General features: G+C 45.4%; 1 protein-coding gene across 1 annotated transcript in view; it reads right to left on the bottom strand.

Moving 5' to 3' along the window:
• Positions 1 to 15,783, bottom strand: part of Pip4k2c (phosphatidylinositol-5-phosphate 4-kinase type 2 gamma) — a gene marked incomplete in the record, with an annotated part of 16,288 nt that extends 505 nt beyond the window's left edge. Inside the window, 10 exon segments of the mRNA XM_008844062.3 lie at positions 3 to 1,653; positions 1,825 to 1,928; positions 2,085 to 2,352; positions 2,733 to 2,846; positions 3,376 to 3,414; positions 3,592 to 3,738; positions 9,388 to 9,531; positions 10,469 to 10,565; positions 13,142 to 13,239; positions 15,513 to 15,783. Of these exon segments, the coding sequence (XP_008842284.1) occupies positions 1,573 to 1,653; positions 1,825 to 1,928; positions 2,085 to 2,352; positions 2,733 to 2,846; positions 3,376 to 3,414; positions 3,592 to 3,738; positions 9,388 to 9,531; positions 10,469 to 10,565; positions 13,142 to 13,239; positions 15,513 to 15,776 (1,356 nt within the window).
• Between the last annotated feature and the right edge of the window lie 3,014 nt (positions 15,784 to 18,797).

Raw genomic sequence — 18,797 nt, forward strand, 5'->3', positions numbered from 1 at the left:
TGAGCCAGTCTCACACATCCCAGGCTGGCCTTGAACTAACTATGCAGTCAAGGAAGGATGACCTTGAGCTTCTGATCCTCTTGCCCCTACTTCCCAAGTAATGGGATTACAGGTGTATACCACACCTAGTTTATGCACTCCTGGGGATCAAACCCAGCATGCCAGGTAAGCACTCTACCAACTGAGCTGTATCTCCAATGCTCCCCCATGCCTCTGAGACCACGGTCTCACTCTAGTCCAGGCTATCCTGGAACTATTTGATTCAGGTTGACCTCGAACTCTAATTCTCCTGCCTCAGCCTCCTAAGTGCTGAGATTGCAGGCACAAACCATCATGCCTGGATCCTCTACATTTTGAGGATATCATGCATCAACTTAGCTATCTTTGGAGGGGGCCGGGTGATTGAGTTATGGCTCTGACTCCTCTCTGGGGGTGGAAAGTGAAGATGATAAAGTCGGCCATCTGTCCCCTGGGAGACACATTAGCAGTATAAGATGGGACAGAATAACAAATCCAACTAGAAGGAGGGTTTGAGAAAGGGTAGGGGAAGGAAGTGTGATGGGCAATACACACTTCAGGGAATGAGAAGGTCCCACACTCAAGACCTGCATCTTCTTGAAATTACCGGAATTAAAATTACTTGAAATTACCGGTAGAGATAGTACCTTCTGCTGAAATGAAACTTTGGGGAAAGCTAGACCTAGACATGGGGAAGGAACCTTGCACTCTGACCTGTCCTCCCAGCCCCCACTGCCCTCTCCCCTCACTGAAGGGTTCCAGCCCCAGCAAAGGCAAAAGGTTCTGGACAAGTGCAGCAGTGGTCACACACCTGCACCTAGGCTTGAACACTTCTGGCCATCTCTGGGGTCTTGCATCCAAACATGCTGCGTAGGGTGAAAGTAGGGCAGGTACAAGAAGAGAATGGACAGTAGTGAATGCTTGACAGAGACCCTCTTCATTCTCTGCATAGTCACAAAAGTCTTTTTAGGTCATGCCTCTGAGGTACCAGCCTGCTGACTACTCCCCACTTTACCTCCATGCCAGATTGTCCATTTTTTATGTGTGAATGCCTGCACTCACATCCACAGTATCCTGAAAGCCCTCCAATCCCAGGACCTCCCAGGAAGGAAGAATGCCACAGAGTTCTATGAAGTTATCAGCAAAATCCCGACATTCAGTTCACTCCACAAGGCAAAGTGCGTCCAGAGTAGTTGCTTGAGCTGCATCCACTGTCCAGTCAGGTCCTGAGCATGGCAAACAACCCCCGCCCCAGCAATTCCTATTTTACAGAAACAAGTTATTTTCTAAGATCAAGGCACTTGGGAGAGAGTCAACAATAACACTCTAATGAAGCAAGAGGGCTTACTGGGGGCAGGGAGAGAAGGCAGAAAAATGGGCAAAGGGAGAAAGACAGTGCATTTCTGGGGGCCAGGAAAAGCCTATCCACCAAGATGAAGTTATGTGGATGGAAGGAGCCTGCAGCCTGAATTTAGCAAAAAGAGAATTAGTGGCTACATATCCACAGTTCCCTTGAGCCTCTCAGAACCCGCCACCTTGGAGTCAGGCAGGCTCTCAGGCAAAGATGTTGGTAATAAAATCCAGGAATCTCTTAGCATACTGCTCAGGATGGACAGTAGAGATCTCTGCCCCTGCCTGTGAGGAAATGTAGAACAGTCTGTCAGGAGCAGTATCACCTTCCCCACTCCCCATCCTCCACTCATCCCACCTACTTCCTCCCCTCTGCCACCCTACTGCTCTGACACAGAGGCTCTCTTCCCAGAGAACAGTCAAGCGAAAAAAGGAAAGGCTTTGGGGAACTCTCACCCCATGCTTGACGGTTTTGGCTGCATGAGCTGCTTTCTTCTTGGCATCGTACTGTGTCAGAATATCAATGAGGCCCATGAAATACACCTCCTTTTGGGGGGCCCCTAAGAAGAGAGACTAACGATGAAGAAAGGGTATAGTCCCAATTCTTTCCCGGAACCAGTCTTGTGAAAAGCTAACCAGTCTCTCATCCATCACCCTGGTCTCTGTCCCCCAAGAATATCCATCATTCCCCTCAACATTTTCAGGTTCTCTCATACCCTCAGCACTCCGGATGGCGTAGACATCGATGAAGGACTCAAACTCTCCTGGGCCCAGGGGCCGGTGAGAATGGATGTAGCCTCCAATACCCTCAGGGGAGGTGCCATAGGAGCCCACCAGAGCAGGAGGTCCAGTCAGGTTACAGTCCCCATCCCACTCTGACTCGTCCTCCCGCACAGGCCCCTCTTCCTCTGGTTCAGAGCCCCGGATGATGTCGTGGATGCCCAGCAGAAGGCTGTAGTCCATGATCTTCAGCTGCACTAGAAACTGAGACCCACTGACAAATCAGAAACCTCAGATCTCCACACCACTCCAGGCACCACCCATACTCCTCCACTGTTGAATTTCTGGGGCCCTACTAGGGAAAGGTATAGGACTTTACCACCCTTTAGTGTCCAAGTTCTGGAATGTAAGGGCACCCTCTGACTAATTTCCAGCAGACCCCCACCAGCGCCCCCTCCCCCCAATCTTGCCTACTGGCCTAGGGCTTTTTCCTGTTTTATCCCCATCTCTCCTACATTCAGAGGAGCCAAAAAGTAAAGGGAAGGAGCTCACTTATACAGTGAATGGAAGACAACTTAAAAAAAAAAAAAGGCAAATTTTTTTTTTTAAAGAAACAAAGCATCTCCAACCACCCCAATTATCACCTCCACATCTCTTTTCAGCTTCTCCAGAAATACTTTCTTCTCTTCTTCACCAATATATACTTTCTGGTTCTTGTTGAGGAAGTCCATATCCTTAAGAGTAGGCAATTCTTTAACCTAGAATAGGGGAAAGGATGTCTTGGGAATACACCTCTTTCTCAAAGTCTTGGAGAACCCTGCCTCCATCCAGGGGTCCCTCAATACCACAGTGCCTTTGAGGAGCGAGCAGTCTCACAGCTGCTCTGTGCCCTGGCTCCATTCTGATGCTCAGATTCAGTTTCTCAGCTGTAATCCACACCCTGCCCCACCTACTGCTTCTGCTTATGGACTACAGTCAATGCCCTCTACTCTGACTTTTCTTCAGCAAAAATAGCTACTTGAATACAAGATAGGTAGGGGCCTGGTGTTCCCACCTAACCCCAAACCTTCCACATTGAATAGCCTATGCTAATAACAAAACAGCTGTACCCACTGCTTCTCCCAAGCCATTCCCAGATCAGCAGCAGCTTACTATCTCTTTTCAATGGTTTAAGATAAAAATAAGGAGCGGGCACTCTCTATCTACTACAGAGAACCACTTCTTCATCCTAAGAAGATTCCTTTCATCCACCCCACCCCTCACACTACCACCTAAAACAAGTAGTACCTTTTCCTTATCGCTAGCTTCCCGGGACACCAGGGAGCCCTGTGGAGAGACCCAAGAACCAAGTCAGAAGAAATGGCTACAAAGAACAGCCAGAACCCAGTTTCTCCGATGAGTGCACAAATTTAGAGCCTTCCTTTAACAACAGTCATCCAGTGCCCTCCCAGGCCACCTCCCATTCTCAGGCCTCTCCTTCAGCCCAAGCTATCCTATTCTTACCTTGAGGTCATACTTCCTGTGCACAGGAAGACGGTGGCTAAACATGTTGCGCATCACAAGCATGTAACTGTCTTCATTTTCCACGCTGACTCGGTACATGCCCAGGAACTGGGGCAGAAGCGTGTTGCCGTGGCACTTCACTATGTACTGAAGTAGGAATTGAGAGGAAGGAACAAGGAAAGGCTGAGTCGAAGATGCACACAGCGCCCAGGGATGGGAATCCAAGCACTGTCATTCCAGAGTTGGGAGAAAACCTCAAGTAGAAAGGCCACAATATCACAAAAGGTGACAGCTTCCTAAAACGCCCCAGCCACCTTCAGCTCCTAAAACCCTACTTCTTGATTTCCATACTTGCAGTTTTATCTCTTAATTTTAAAGTATTTTCTCTCATTTCACTTTTATCTTTCCTTTATTTTTTGAGGCTCACATAGCTCAGGCTGTTCTTGAACTCAGTATGTAAAGAATGATCTTGAATTCCTGATCTGCCTGTTTCTACTTCTCAAGTGCTAAGATTACAGGGATGAGCCACTGTGCCTGTCTACCTTTATCATTTTTCTTTTCTTTTTCTTTTTGAGACAGGGTCTCCCTATAGCCCCAGCTGACCTAGAATTCTCTATGTAGACCAGGCTGGCCTCAAACTCAAGAAATCCACTTGCCTCTGCCTCCTGAGTACTGGGATTAAAGGCATGCGCCACCACACTCAGCTCCTTTATCATTTTGTTTTAGGAAGATAGGTGTTATCCTTATTTTAGGCTCTCTCTATGTCTCACAGAATCAGGATTAAACTCTGTGTTTCAATGAAATTATTTTAACTAGACCAATTATTTCTTGGTGGGCCAGATTCCTGTACTATAAATGTCTACAAAGAGGCCTACAGTCAATTTAGATTCTGATTTTTAAAATATTTATATATATTTAAAACTTTGTACTTACGTGTATGTGCCTATGTGAATGCTTTAGGAGGTAAGAGGGCATCGGATGCACAAGAGCTGGAGTTATAGCCAGTGAGCCACAATTCAGGTCCTCTGGAAGGGCAGGAAGCATTCTTAACTGCTGAGCCATCCCTACAGCTCATTTTTGGTTTTTGTTTTGTGGAGTTTTTGGTTTTGTGTTTTTGAGACAGTGTCTCTATGTGTAGTCCTGGCTAACCTCAAACTCACTGACATCTGCCTGCCTCTGCTTCCCAAATACTGCAGGTGCCACCACACATGACTCTTTTGTTTTTTCGAGGCATGGTCAAATGTAGCTCAGGCTGGCCTCAAAGAAAAATGACCTTGAACATGGGATCCTTCTCACTCCACCTCCCAACTGCTGGTTATTTTGGGAATCTGGCTTGCAATTTGGATTGTTTTTGAGACAGGGTCTCATGTAGACTAGGCTGTCCTCAAACTCACTCTGTAACTGAGTATGACTTTGAACTTCTGATCTTCCTGCCTCCACTTCCTGCATGCTGGGATTATGGGCATCTGCCACTATACCTGGCTTATATGGCACTGGGTTTCATGCATGCTAGGGAAGCACTTTACCAGCTGAACTACATTCCCAGCTCATGGTGTGAATTCCTCAACTGGGTATGGTGGTACATGCCTGTAATCCCACTGTTTGGAAGGCTGGAGCAGGAGGGTCATGAGTTCAAGGCTATCCTTAGACCTTGTCTAAAAAAAAAAAAAAAAAAAAAAGTCCTCTCTTAGAACTGGAAGTACAGCTGAGTGGCAAAGTACTCACCTGGCATGTACCAAGCCCCCAGTTTGATCCCATAACTAAAATAAAAAACAGTTCTTGGATTGGGGATGTAGCTCAGTTGGTAGAGTGTTTGTGTGATGGCCTAGACCTGCAATACCAGCATCCAAGAGGCAGCAGCCAGAGGATCAGGGGTTCAGAGTAATCCTTAGCTGTACAGCAAATTCAAAGCTACCCTATATGAGACTACATGAGATTCTGCCCTAAAAAAAAGTATGTCTGTGAGTTTGAGGCCAGCCTGGTCTACATAGGGAGTTCCAGGACAGCCAGGGCTACACAGTGAGACCCTGTCTCAAAAAGAAAAAAAAAAAAAACAAACAAAAAAAACAAACAAAAAAACAGAGGCAGATGGATCTCTGTGAAATCAAGGCCAGCAGTCAAGGCCAGCCTGGTCTACATTGCGAGTTCCCGGTCAGCTGAGGCTACCCTGTCTCAAACAAAACAAAATGGAACCAACAAAAACAACTAAAACCAAACCAAAAAACAACCTTTTCTCTCTTCTCTCTGCCTAGTTTTCTTTAATGATAATCTTTAAAAAAAGCAATTAATAGCCAGGCGTGGTGGTGCACACCTTTAGTCTCAGCTCTTGGGAGACAGAGACAGGTGGATCTCTGGAGTTCAAGGTGAGCCTGGTTGACATATGAGAGATGGCTAAGTGGTTAAGAGCACTGACTGCTCTTGCAGAGGACCTGGGTTCAATTCCCAGCACCCACAAGGCAGCTATGAACCATCCTTAACTCTAGTCCCAGGGGAATCCGAAGCCCTCTTCTGACCTCTGAGGCATTGCATCACATGGGTGCACTCACATACATGCAGGCAATACACTCATAAAATAAAATAAAATAAAATACACATAAAATAAAATATTTTTAAAAATTACTCATTACTACTCAAAATCACCATGAGGATAGGGAAGATTATTGAAAGGTGGTATATGAGGGCTGGAAAGGCGGCTCAGCTGTTAAGAGCACTTGCCCTTCCAGAGGACCTGGGTTCTCTTCCAGCACCCACATGGTATCTCACACCATCTGTAAGTCCAGTTCCAGGGAATCTGATGCCCTTTTCTGGCCTCCACAGGCACCAGGCATGCATGTACTGTACATATATACATGTAGTTGAAACATTCATACATATAAAATAAAAATACAATCTTTAAAAACACAAAAAGGAATTATATGAAGAGAAATGAGACGCTTGAAGAAAAAACTTTGAGGCTGAAGAGATGGCTCAGCAGTTACTGAGCGTGTACTGCTCTTACAAAGGACTGGAATTCAGTTCCCAGCACCCACACAGTGCCTCGCAGCCACCTGTAACTCCAGCTCCAGGGGATCCAATGCTCTCTTCTGACCTCCAAAGGTATCCACACACAAGCAAGTACATACAGACACACATTAACTGAAAGAAAATAAATCTTTTTTAAGAAAAACTTGGTAAGTTAGTGAAGTACCCAGAAGGGAGACTAAGCAAAAATGGGCCTTTTGACTATTAATGCCCTAGTACATTCCATAAAGGGTTTGAGGGACAGGAGGAGGAAAATCAAGAGTGGTATACGGTGGCTGAGGGAAGAGCATTTGAAGGAGGGAATGGTCAGAGGATCAAGTGCTCACAGTTGAAAGAAGACAGTGACTTCAATACCCATTGAATTTGACAACTGAGAAATTGGAGATTTCAGAGGAGTAATGAGGGTTGAAATCTGATTTCAATGAATGAGTGACGGGAATTGGCTTATTAATTACTTTTGTTTTTTCTGTCTTTTTGAGACAGGGTCTCCCTATAGCCCCAGCTACCCTGGGCCAGGCTGGCCTTGAACTCACAGAGCTCCACCTGCCTCTGCCTCCCAAGTGCTGGGATTAAAGGTGTGCACCACAACACAAACCCAGCTTGAAAAGAATTTTTTGTTGTTGTTGTTCTTTTGAGACAGGGTCAGCCTGGTCTACATAGTGAGTTTCAGGACAGCTGGGGCTACAGGGAGATCCTGCTTCAAAAAGACCCCCCCCCCCAATAAAGACAGTGCCTGTCATAGAATTTAATATTTACATTAAAAAAATCAACTTCTGGCCAGGCGTGGTAGCACACGCCTTTAATCCCAGCACTTGGGAGGCAGAGGCAGGCAGATCTTTGTGAGTTTGAGGCCAGCCTGGTCTACATAGTGAATTCCAGGACAGCTGGGGCTACATGGAAACTCTGTCTCAAAAAAGACAAAAATGAAAAAAAAAAAATCAATTTCTGGGCTGAAGAAATGGCTCAACAGTTAAGAGCACTGACTGCTCTTGCAGAGAACCTAGGTTCCATTCCCAGCACCCACATGACGGCTACAAACCGTCCTTGACTCCGGTTCCAGGGGAATCTGAAGCCCTCTTCTGACCTCCGCAGCACTGCATGACACGGGTGCACTCACATACATGCAGGCAATACACTCGTACACATAAAATAAAATAATATTTTAAAAAAAGAGTACTTCCTGTTCTTTCAGAGGACCAGAGTTCAGTTCCCAGTACCCTCATGGCAGCTAACAGCCACCCATATCTAGGGGATCTGATGCCCTCTTCTGGCCTCTGAGGGCATTGCACACACAATGGTATGCTTACATATGTACACACAAACACTCCTATTTTTTTTTTAATCTACTTCTGCATGGAGGCTGCTGTTCAGTGTTAAAACCTGTATTTAGTATGTAAGAACTGCAATACCCAGCACCCCTCACACAGGAGAGAGATCAACCCCTATTACACCTACTCTAGAAAACTCTTTAAGCCTCTCAGTGCTCCTTCTTGCCCAGTTGAGTTGGGATAATCATCTCTACACCCAGAACACGCTAGACATATCTCTGATATTTCACACACACCTTGCAGTGTGCTAATTTTGGTTTACTATCTCTGCCATTACACCAAGAGATCCTTAAGGGCTATGACTGTTTCATTCATCTATCTCTCCACTGTCTAACAGAGGGTCCACTGATAAAAGGCGTTCAGTATTTGTTAAATAAACCAAGATTCTTTTTAGAATCTTTTATTTATTCCTTGTCCATTGATTTTGGTTAAGACTTTTCTATAGTTTAAAAATGTTCAGGAAGTATATTTTTATCACTAAAACATTTCATAAACACTACATTCCAAGTTAATGTGACCAGCCAGAATAGTTTCCTTAATACCCACTCAGGGCTGGAGTGACTACAGATTCTCCCAACATATTCCAATTGTGTGTTTATCCTGATTTTTTCCCCAAACTGCATTTATTCCTCATAGGCTATCCAGTGTAGTATTTTACCTAAATCTAATTTAGTTTATAGCTTAAATTTTGTGATGCACGTCCTTTATGTATCCACCCACAGTGGTTTTAGATTTTAAGTGCCAAATGGGAAGGAACACATCAAATTATTCTGTTAAATCAAAAAGTATGTATATACAAAGGCCTTTTTTGTTTATTCTGAAAGTCTTAGTTTTCAAAAACATGATATTAAAGGGCTAGAGAGATGGCTCAGTGGCTAAGAGCACTGACCGCTCTTACAGACCCACATTTCGTTCCCAACACCATATAGTGGCTAACAATCCTCTGTAACTCCAGTCTCAGGGGATCTGATGCCCTCTTCTTGTCTCTATGGGCACTGTATGCATGTGGTGCACTTATATGCATGCAGGCAAAGCACTTATACACATAAAACAAAAATACATTTTTGGGGGCCTAGTAAGCACAAGACCCTGGGTTTGGTCCTCAGCTCCAGAAAGAAAAAAGAAAATTTTTTTTTTTTTTGTCTTTTTGAGACACAGTCTCTCTGTAGCCCCAGCTGGTCTGGAATTCACTATGTAGACCAGGCTGGCCTCACTCTCATAGAGATTCACTTGACTCTACCTCAAGTGCTGGGATTAAAGGCATGAGCCACCATGCCTAGCTAAATAATTTTTTTTTTTTTTTTTTTTTTAAAAACATGATATTCAGTGCTTCTGGTGGAGACACACAGCTTGTAGGGAGCATAAGGAGTAGGAAATCTCTGTGTGTGCTCAGCAGCTGAGCTATGTGTGGGTAGGAGAAAAGAAGAGGGCTGAAGGGAGGCCTGACCTGGTGGTAGTTGGACAGGTTGCTATGCATGTCAGCAATGTCCTCGCTGGATACTTCTTTGATGACTAGAGTTCGATCATAGGAGATGAGGAAGCGACCATCGCTGCCTTCACTTTCACTTGGGGGGCTTCGGGTCAGAGACACCTGGAGACAAAGAACAGGCTAGAAAATCGTTTCCTCCCCAACTTACAAAGATACAAGGCTAATGACCAAACATACACTTCTGAAAGTGGATGAAAGCCTGGAGGAGATGGCTCAGTGAGCTAAGGTGCCTGCTACCAAGCCTGACAACCTGAGTTTAATCCCTGGGATCTACATGGTGGAAAGAGAGAATTGATTCTCACAAATTATCCTCTGACTTCTACACATGCACAGCCCCCCCTCCTATCCCCACACAAAATAAATGAAATGCAATAAATCCTGGAGTAAGACTCATCAGAGGTTCCTAATTTGGTGCCCACATATGGACTGGATGAAACTAAATGTAACATTTTTTTAAAAATATTTTAAGCCGGGCGTGGTGGCGCACGCCTTTAATCCCAGCAGAGGCAGGCGGATCTCTGTGAGTTCAAGGCCAGCCTGGTCTACATACTGAGCTCCAGGACAGCTGGGGCTACAGGGAGACCCTGTCTCAAAAAGACCAAAAAAAACATAATCTTTTATTTATTTGTATGTTTTTTAGGTGTATGAATATTTTGCCTGCATTTATGTAAGTGCACCACATGCATGCAATGCCCCTAGAGGCCAGAAGAGGGCATTAGATCCCCTGGAACTAGAGTTAAGGATGGTTCATAGCCACTATGTGGGTGCTGGGAATCAAACCCTGGTCCTCTGCAAGAGCAGTCAGTGCTCTTAACAGCTGAGCCAACTCTCCAGCCCCCTAAATGTAACATTTTTAATGTATCTACATGTTCCCCCTCAAGACAGCTTCTTAAGTTTCATTAGCTTTCACTACAGTTTTGAAGATGCCCAAGACCACAAAGATACATAGTAGTATTTACTGAAGCTTTCATTTCTCCAAAGGACAGCTTCAAAGACTCAGGTTGCCAGGGATGACCCTTAGTCCACAACAGACTCTCACCAAGTAATCCTGATCATCAATGCCAAACCGATCCCGAAGGTTCCTGAAGACCTGGGGACAATACTCTTTGAACTTGAAATGACTTGGCAGATTTTCTCTGAAATACACAGAGTTTTCAAGGTAAGAAAACAAAGTAACAGCATCGCTTTGTATTTATATGAAGTTTGACAGTTCAAAAAACATCTTTATACTATGACTTAATTTGATTTTCTCAAAACCCTGTAAAGTACTTTAAATTTTTTTTGCCCTTGGAGGGGTAGGGGACACGTGTGTATGTACACGTTATGTGTTTGTATAGTATGTGCACCCGAGTACCCGCATGTGGAAGCCAGAGGAGGTTGTCCAGCGCCTTCTTCTGCTATGTCTTACTGCCTTGAGACAGGGTCTCTTACTGAACTGGAAGCTCATCTTTTTGAGTAGGCTCACTGACCAGCAAGTTCCTAAGATCCACTTGTCTCTGCTCCTACCCCCTTAATACTGGGTTACAGACACATGCAACCATGCCCAGAGTTTTTATGAGTTCTGGGGTTTCAAACTCAGGTCTCAAATCCTTGTTGTTACCTACTGAGTCATCTCCCCAGCCCCTATTTTGTTGTTGTCTTAGTTTTTTGACACAGGGTCTTATAGAGTCCAGGGCTGGCCTTGAACTTGTTAGGTAGTTAAGACTAGCCTTGAACTCATGATCTTCCTTCCTCATTTTCTCAAGTGCTGGGATTACAGGACAGAGCTACCACACCTGGTCCCACCAAGTACTTTTTTTAGTTTTTTTCAGGACCTTACTACATAGTACTTGGCTGGCCTGGAACACACTATATAGACCAGGCTAGACTCAAATTCAAAGAGATCTGCCTGCCTCTGCCTTCAGAGTTCTGGGATTAAAGGTATATGCCACCATGCCCAGTCCCATGAAATACTCTGCTCCCATTATACAGAAAGGGAGACTGTCTCAGGGTGACCTAGTGACCTACCTAAGTTACATAGTTGGCAAGTGGTATAAAGTAGAACAAGGATTTATTGTGCATACAAACACCATTTCCTAAATCAACCCCAGCAGACATATCCTAAAATTGGTAATATTGGTTGATATTTTGAATGGCATTTTCTTATACTAGAGGAGCATCAGATGCCTCAATCATATAATTTTTTAATATTTTACTTATTATTTTATGTGTGTGTATTGCCTGCATGTATGTAAGTGTACCCATGTTGTGTGATGCCTGTGGAGAACAGAAGAAGGTATGGGATCCCCTGGAACTAGAGTTACAGACAGTTGTTAGGTGCCATGTGGGTGCTAGGATTCAAACCTGGGTGCTAGGATTCAAACCTGGGTCTCCTGTAATAGCCAGTTCTTAACCACTGAGCCATCTCTCCAATCCCTTAATCATATTTTTAAAAAAAATATTTACTTATTTCAATTTTATGCCTGAATTTTTGCCTGTATATATGTTTGTGGTGTGTATGCAGTGTCCACAGAGGCCAGAAGAGGGTGACAGAACCTCCATATAGGCACTGGGACTCAAACATGAGTCGTTTGTAAGAGCAAGTGCTCTTAACCTCGGGGCCATCTCTCCAGCCCCCCTCCCCCAATCCATACACACACCCTTTTCTGAGAGAGAGTCACACTATGCAGTACTAGTTGGTCTAGAACTCCCTTTGTAGAACAAGCTGGCTTCGGATTCACAGAGACCCACCTGCCTCTGCCTCCCAGTGCTGGAATTAAAGGTGTGTGCCACCAAGCCTGGTCTTCAATTATTTCTTTCAGGGAATCCCTACCAGAAACTAATCACAATGGCACCTGAATGCATTTACTCAATTAAATATTCAGACTAGATGCAAGCTAACATTATTGCACACACGTGTGTGTTGTGTGGTGCACATATGAGTACAGGTAACTCTGGAAATATTTAAACAGTTTCTTTGCATAAAACTGAATCTATGCCGGGCGTGGTGGTGCACACCTGTAGTCCAGCACTTGGGAGGCAGGAGGCAGGCGGATGGATCTCTGTGAGTTCAAGGCCAGCCTGGTCTACACAGTGAGTTCCAAGACAGCTGGGGCTACAGGAAGACCCTATCTCTAAAAGACCAAAAACAAAACAAAACAAAAAAACTGAATCTATGTATTAGAAAGGATGTTAGACCATACAACTTATAAATTGACTCCTATATCTAAAATCTTCACTTATTTGATGTTTTGTGGTTGTTTTTTTTTTTTTTTTTTTTTTTTTTTTTTTTAAATTTTCTCTTATTTTATTTTTTTTGGTTGTTTTTTTTTTTTTTTTTTATCTTTTTGAGACAGGGTCTCCCTTTGTAGCTCCAGCTGGCCTGGAACTCACTATGTTGACCAGGCTGGCCTCAAACTCACAGAGATCCGCCTGCCTTTGCCTCCCAAATGCTGGGACTAAAGCCCAGCCTTTATTTGATGTTTTAAAACTATTTATTGTTCTTTCTTTTTTCACATTTTTTGTGTGTATGTATGTGGGCACGTGTGTGCCGGAATGCTTTTTACGGGGGCCAGAGGACATCTTGCAGGAGTCAGTTCTCTTCATCCATATGGGTTCCAGGGATCGAACTCTTGTTGTCAGGCTCGGCAGTAAGCTCCTGTAACTGCTGAGCCATCTCACTGCCCTCTTGCTGTTCTTGTTCTAGATTCCCAAAGTGGCAAGGATCACTTACCTATGGAAAAGGTGATTGTTGACCTTGATCTTGGAGCTAGCCTTAAAGTCATCTGGCAGCAGCATCACTGGAGGAGGTACCTGGCTGAGCTCATTGATCTGATGAGCCAAAATGTAAAGAGGGAGACAATGAGTGGGGCTGGAGAGCTACTTATACACTATGTTTAGGCAAGAGTCAGGAATGACAAGCTTCGTTCCTTTAAAACCCTGGCTGTGCATACATACACAAGAAGCGAGAGAAGTACCTAGTCCGTCTGCTGCCCAAGAACTGCCGCCAGCAACTCTCACCGAGCTCCTCACACCCCACCCCCTGAAACTTCATGCTCACAACAGCCGCTTCATATTAGGCAAATCCTGTAAGCAACTCAGGACTATTTTTAAAACTGTGAGAAATTCTAGAAGAAGAAAAAAAAAAAGCAAGAAAATCTTCAAGACAGTTACATGCTTTACTGGGGGAAAGAAAAGGCGTTTTAAAGCTCATTTGAGGGGCTCAAGAGCAGCAGAATGAAATGTCCATATACTCCAAGAGCATCTCCTTACAAGGAGGACAGCCTTTCCAGATCACTCTGACCCAGTTCTCTGCAGTAGGTGCCTACCTGCCTAGGTGTAAAGTCAAGGAAGAACAGCTGATCTCAGAGGAAATGAACACTATCACAGGATAGACATTAGGTGTCTGTTCCCTAAAGTCAAGTCAGACCACAGCACAAAGGAAGCGAGCATCACATGCTCTTCTCAGCCCTCCGACCTGTGGCCCACTAATTCATGGTAGAAAGGAGGCTCCTGGGCATCAAGATTTGCTTTGTCCATATTGCAACAGCTCTGGTTACCTGCCGGTGTTAGTGCATCTGCCACCAAGTCTAATCCGCAGGTTACATTGTCTCTCCCCCAACCCCAGCTTTGAGGTCTTGAAGGGCAAGGGCCCATTCTAATCATCACCTTTCAGATGCTTAGCTAGCATAATGTCTGGCACACAGTGGTCCGAAATGTTTAACCGATAAATGAATGCCTCATCTGTTCTTACTCAATCATCTGACAAAGGTTACAGATTGCAGTCTAACCTACATTGCACATACCGCAGTGCATGCGATTCCTGTTCTCAGTAGAAAGGAGAACAGAACATATTTCTCCAGGAAAAAAAAAGAAGCCACTTGAGAGTCCCAGCCTAAAATTCAGCTGTAGCTCTTCCTGCCCCCTCCTCACCACCTGCTAAGCAGGCTGAATCATCACTAAGGCATATGTTCAAGGAATTTCTCCACTGCACACACTGGAAGTAAATGCGTGCTGGCGGGAGAGTGGAGTGTTGGAGCTCAAGTATTTTACCTAAAGAGTCTGAGGTAGGTCTTACAATTAATCCCGCCAATCCTTACCAGAGGAAAACCCAGCAAGCTTTCCCCAGGGATATGTAAGTCACCCGGAAGGTACATATCCTGAGGCAGCCCCAGTCTTGCTCAAACCAAATGTCTTGGACTAAGAAGACATTACCACTCAAGAGAGCTGCAGAAAGAGCCAACTGACCATCAGCGATAGTCTAAGCTACAAATTAAGAATGTGACATTCCTCCTCACCCCCTTGCACCTCCACAACCATGCCATGACTACAATGGCTCAAAGAAGTTGCTAACTAAAATAGTCCCTGCCAAACCCAAGATCTCTGCATCCCTCCTACTCCCCATCTGAGGAAGGAGGGCAACCACTACATTTCCATCTGTTGTGGCTCCTCTGCCATGATAGCCTCAGGAAAGGAGGTTAACTGGGCTCACTGGAGCACTTGTAAAGTTCACCAATATAGCGTTCCTGGGAGCACAGCTCCTCAGTCTCCTCCTTGGTCGCTTACACCAAATACCATCACTGCAGCCAACACTGGGGATGCAGTTAAAACCAAAGGCATGAATGCATTAAGTCCGTTGTGAATAGACTCAGCATTGAGTAGCTTTTCTGAAAGGGGGCAAGCAGGACTGGAAGCCTGGAGCTTCCCCAGACAAACCCAAGGCCGCAAAGTCAAGGTCTGGGGCTAGAAAGCAAGAAGAAGAGGAAAGTGAATTACCTCCTCCATCCACAACGCGCTTCACGCATTCTCTCACCCAGACCACAGCAACAACCCGGAGAAGCCACTCCCCTTAATGTCCCTCAGGCTGGAGCCAGATTCCAGCCAGACTCCCTAGCCTGGGGCTGAGGCTGAACCCGGCTGGAAGCAGTGAAGGAGCACGGAGCTGGACTGGCAGAGAAGGTGGCACTCCAGCAGGGCAGCGGACAGTCACCCTGAGGGTCACCTGGGGGCTAAGGAGCAGGGACCCAAGCGTGGGGGATGGAAGGGATGCCGGAGCTTGAAGCCTGCAGCTTCGGAGGACTGCGAACCGCGCAGCCCCTGCTTACCGAGTGGGATACGCCCCACAGGAACACGCCTACCAGCGGGTCGGCAGCCCGGAACACCTTCACCTTCTGCTGCACGAAATGCTTCTTCTTGGTTTTGGAGGCGAAGCCGAAGCCTGGGCCGGGGCCCCCAGTGGACGCGGGTGCGGTGGCCGGCGGGACCGAAGAGGATGCCATAGTCCCCCGCACACCCGATCGAGTGGAAGCGGGACCGTCCGCGATTCTGGAGCCCGACCCGGAAGCGCTGCACACCTGCGCAGCCGTCATGTGACCGGAGGCCGGGATGCGCAGGCGGGAGGGGCCGGGCGGAGGGAGGTGGCTCCGCCCCCTGCGCGGCGCGGTGGTTGGGCTCACCTGGCGGTGTCGCTGCTGCGGACGGCGGTTTCCCTACGTCCCGCATCTTGTGCGGGGACCCCACTGGGTCTTCGCCTTCTGGTTTTGTTCAGTTTCTAATGAGTAACCACTGGTCCCAGACTAAGGCCGAGGTGTTTTGTTTGGCTTTGATATTTGTTTGCTTTCGGTTTTGGGGTGTTTTTGTGTGTTTTTTTTTTGAGACAGGGTCTCCCTGTAGCCCCAGCTGGACTGGAATTCACTACGTAGACCAGGCTGGCCTGAGCTAATCCCCTGCTTCTGCCTCCAAGTGCTGGGATTAAAGGCCTATGTCATCACGCCCGGTGCATTTTGCAATTTTTTGTAACCTAAGCTGGCTTCAAACTTTGAATCCCCCTGCGTTATCCTCCCAAGTGCTGGTATTACAGAGGTGTTCCGTGTTCCACCACGAAGTTGCAGAAGAGTTGGCCTGGGAAATCTGAAAATTTTATTCATAGCCCCATGAGTAAATTCATTAATTCACCCATTCAACAAGTATTATTGAGCACTTACTTGTACCCATTGATTTTCTTTAGCTGATTTTCCTCTGGTTGAAGCAGAGGATAATTCTAAGTCTAAAGGCACCAGCTAGCCAAGGAGAAGGTTACAGTATTGGAGGTAAGGGGCTCAAGAGATGGGTCAGTGGTTAAGAGCATTGGTTACTCTTGTAGAAGACCAGGATTTGAGCCCGAGCACTCACATGGCAGCTAATAACTGAAACTCCAGTTACAGGGGATCCTATGCCCTCGACCTCCAAGGGTGATGGTGCTAGGGGTTGGGATTTAGCTCAGTGGTAGAGCCCTTGCCTAGCAAGTGCAAGGCCCTGGGTTTGGGCCTCAGCTGGGGGAGGGGGGATGGTGATAAGCACATAGTCCTCCTGGATTTGGGGAGGACTAAAGTATATAATCTGGGGAAGGCTAGGAAGAGAAGGCTTGATCCATGCTGAGTAAAGGCTTTCCAGTGTGTATACCCTCAGGTCACTCATACACCTTAGTAAGCCCTCAGCTGGCTCTGTAAGTAAACTCAGTAAATTCATTGGTTCTCTAGGAAAACTTTAATCAAAGATTGTTTTGACACTACAACCTTAGAAGGGGATAAACATTGCTTAGTATCCCCAGGAAAAGAATTCTCACAACAGATGGAAAACTTGTTACTGTTAAAAGGCTATGGGAATGGAGATATTTTCCAAAATAGAAAAAAAATGAGAAAGCCTAAGCAAGTGATGAAGGTCTGTATAAGTTTGTTATGATATATAAAAGATGAGACAAAAATAATATACACATAATCTTAAAATTTCTAAGGTCATAGTTTAGTCAACTAGTTTAAGGAACAAAATATACATCTAGTCAAGGTTTAGCTGAGACCATTTGGTTTTCTCCCAAGCTTTATCTACATAGCACATGGTAATTAAAAGTACCAGACTGGTGAAACTAACCTTGGATGTTTTAACAGCCATACTTTGAGGCCTATAAATAATCTGGTCAGAGGGACTTAAAGGACAGTTTTTGCCCCTTTCCCTCCAAGTAGTCTGTTGAGGGACTCTTAGGTTGCTTCCTGTAACTGTGGTGAGTCACCTGTCCTCTTGTTCAGGGAGGCCGTGGAGACCCCACAAGATGGACTTGAACCAGTGTCCAGTCTACAAAGAGGAGGGTCAACACAGGGGGAACAGTTCCTCCATGCTTCCAAGTGAAGCCAGCCATGGTCAAGTAGGACCTTTGATTTTCACCTAGGCAGAACTGGTAAAAGAAAGGAGCCAGGGGCTCTTCCCAAGCCTAAGTGACCCTTGAGGAACAGATCATCAAACAACCTTAAGAGTAAAAATAAATTGGTTTATTTGGGCCAACTATATGGTCTTAAGCACCCAAAAGGAAAGTATAACCAAAGAGTAAAGTGACCAGTGTATTTCCTTAAGAGTGCAAGGTATTACACTTCCCAGACATTAGACTTGAGTCCATATACAATGATATTTAGACAATTATTTCTCATTGATGATTTTGTTTCTAATCACAAAGTGCTGCTCAGATGTAAAACTTCAAATCTTGGTCTGCAATACTGAAGTGCCCACCTGTAGCTAAGGGAGATAACCTACTATTGTTCTAAAACGATGGCTAAATTTGTTTTCTCCCCCTATCTAGAAGCCTTTGAGAGGGAACTAACACTGATTCTAGCCATTCCAACAGCTATCAAAGTGCCTGAAAACAAATCCTGAATCCATCACTCTCAAGTCCAGCTTTGACAGACAAAAGGAAAATGAGGAGGAACCCATTGGAGGGATGCTTTTGGAAGCTTTTGTCAAGAAATTCCAATGGACTCTGATATGAAATTTTGAAATTTGCCCTGTTTTGACTTTTTTCTGGTTCCCTGTCTAGAACTTGTAATGCTAACTACTGTTGCCTTTACTTCTCCTTCACATCTCCTAGTCACCAGTCAAGGACTTGCTTTTCTCCCTACAGTTAAGAGTTATACAATCTGGGAGTCTTTTAAATAGACCCACTGAAGGGGAACCCCAATTGCCTAGCCCTGTTCAGGGATGGTGTGATAAGAATAGGAGGTAGGAGTTGGCTAGGCAGTTAGGGGTAAAAAGACCCCAAAGAAAAGTAGCCAGCTTCTTGGCTAAAAATCAAAATGTCCTCTGGCCTCTTAGTAACATACTCTGTTCCAAAGGCCCAAAATGTCAAAGTATTTGGGAGCTCTTATCTAAAAGATTTTAAGGTTACTTTCCTTTAGAGGGGGGAATGTTAGAGTAGCAAAAATCTCAATTAAAAAAAAGAAAGAGGGCCGGGCATGGTGGTGCACGCCTTTGGTCCCAGCACTTGGGAGGCAGAGGCAGGCAGATATTTGTGAGTTCCAGGCCAGCCTGGTCTACATAGTGAGTTCAGGTCAGCTGGGACTACAGGGAGACCCTGTCTCAAAAAGACA

The sequence above is a fragment of the Nannospalax galili genome, unplaced genomic scaffold (assembly GCF_000622305.1).
Source record: "Nannospalax galili isolate Female #2095 unplaced genomic scaffold, S.galili_v1.0 scaffold340, whole genome shotgun sequence".
Classification (NCBI taxonomy): domain Eukaryota; kingdom Metazoa; phylum Chordata; class Mammalia; order Rodentia; family Spalacidae; genus Nannospalax; species Nannospalax galili.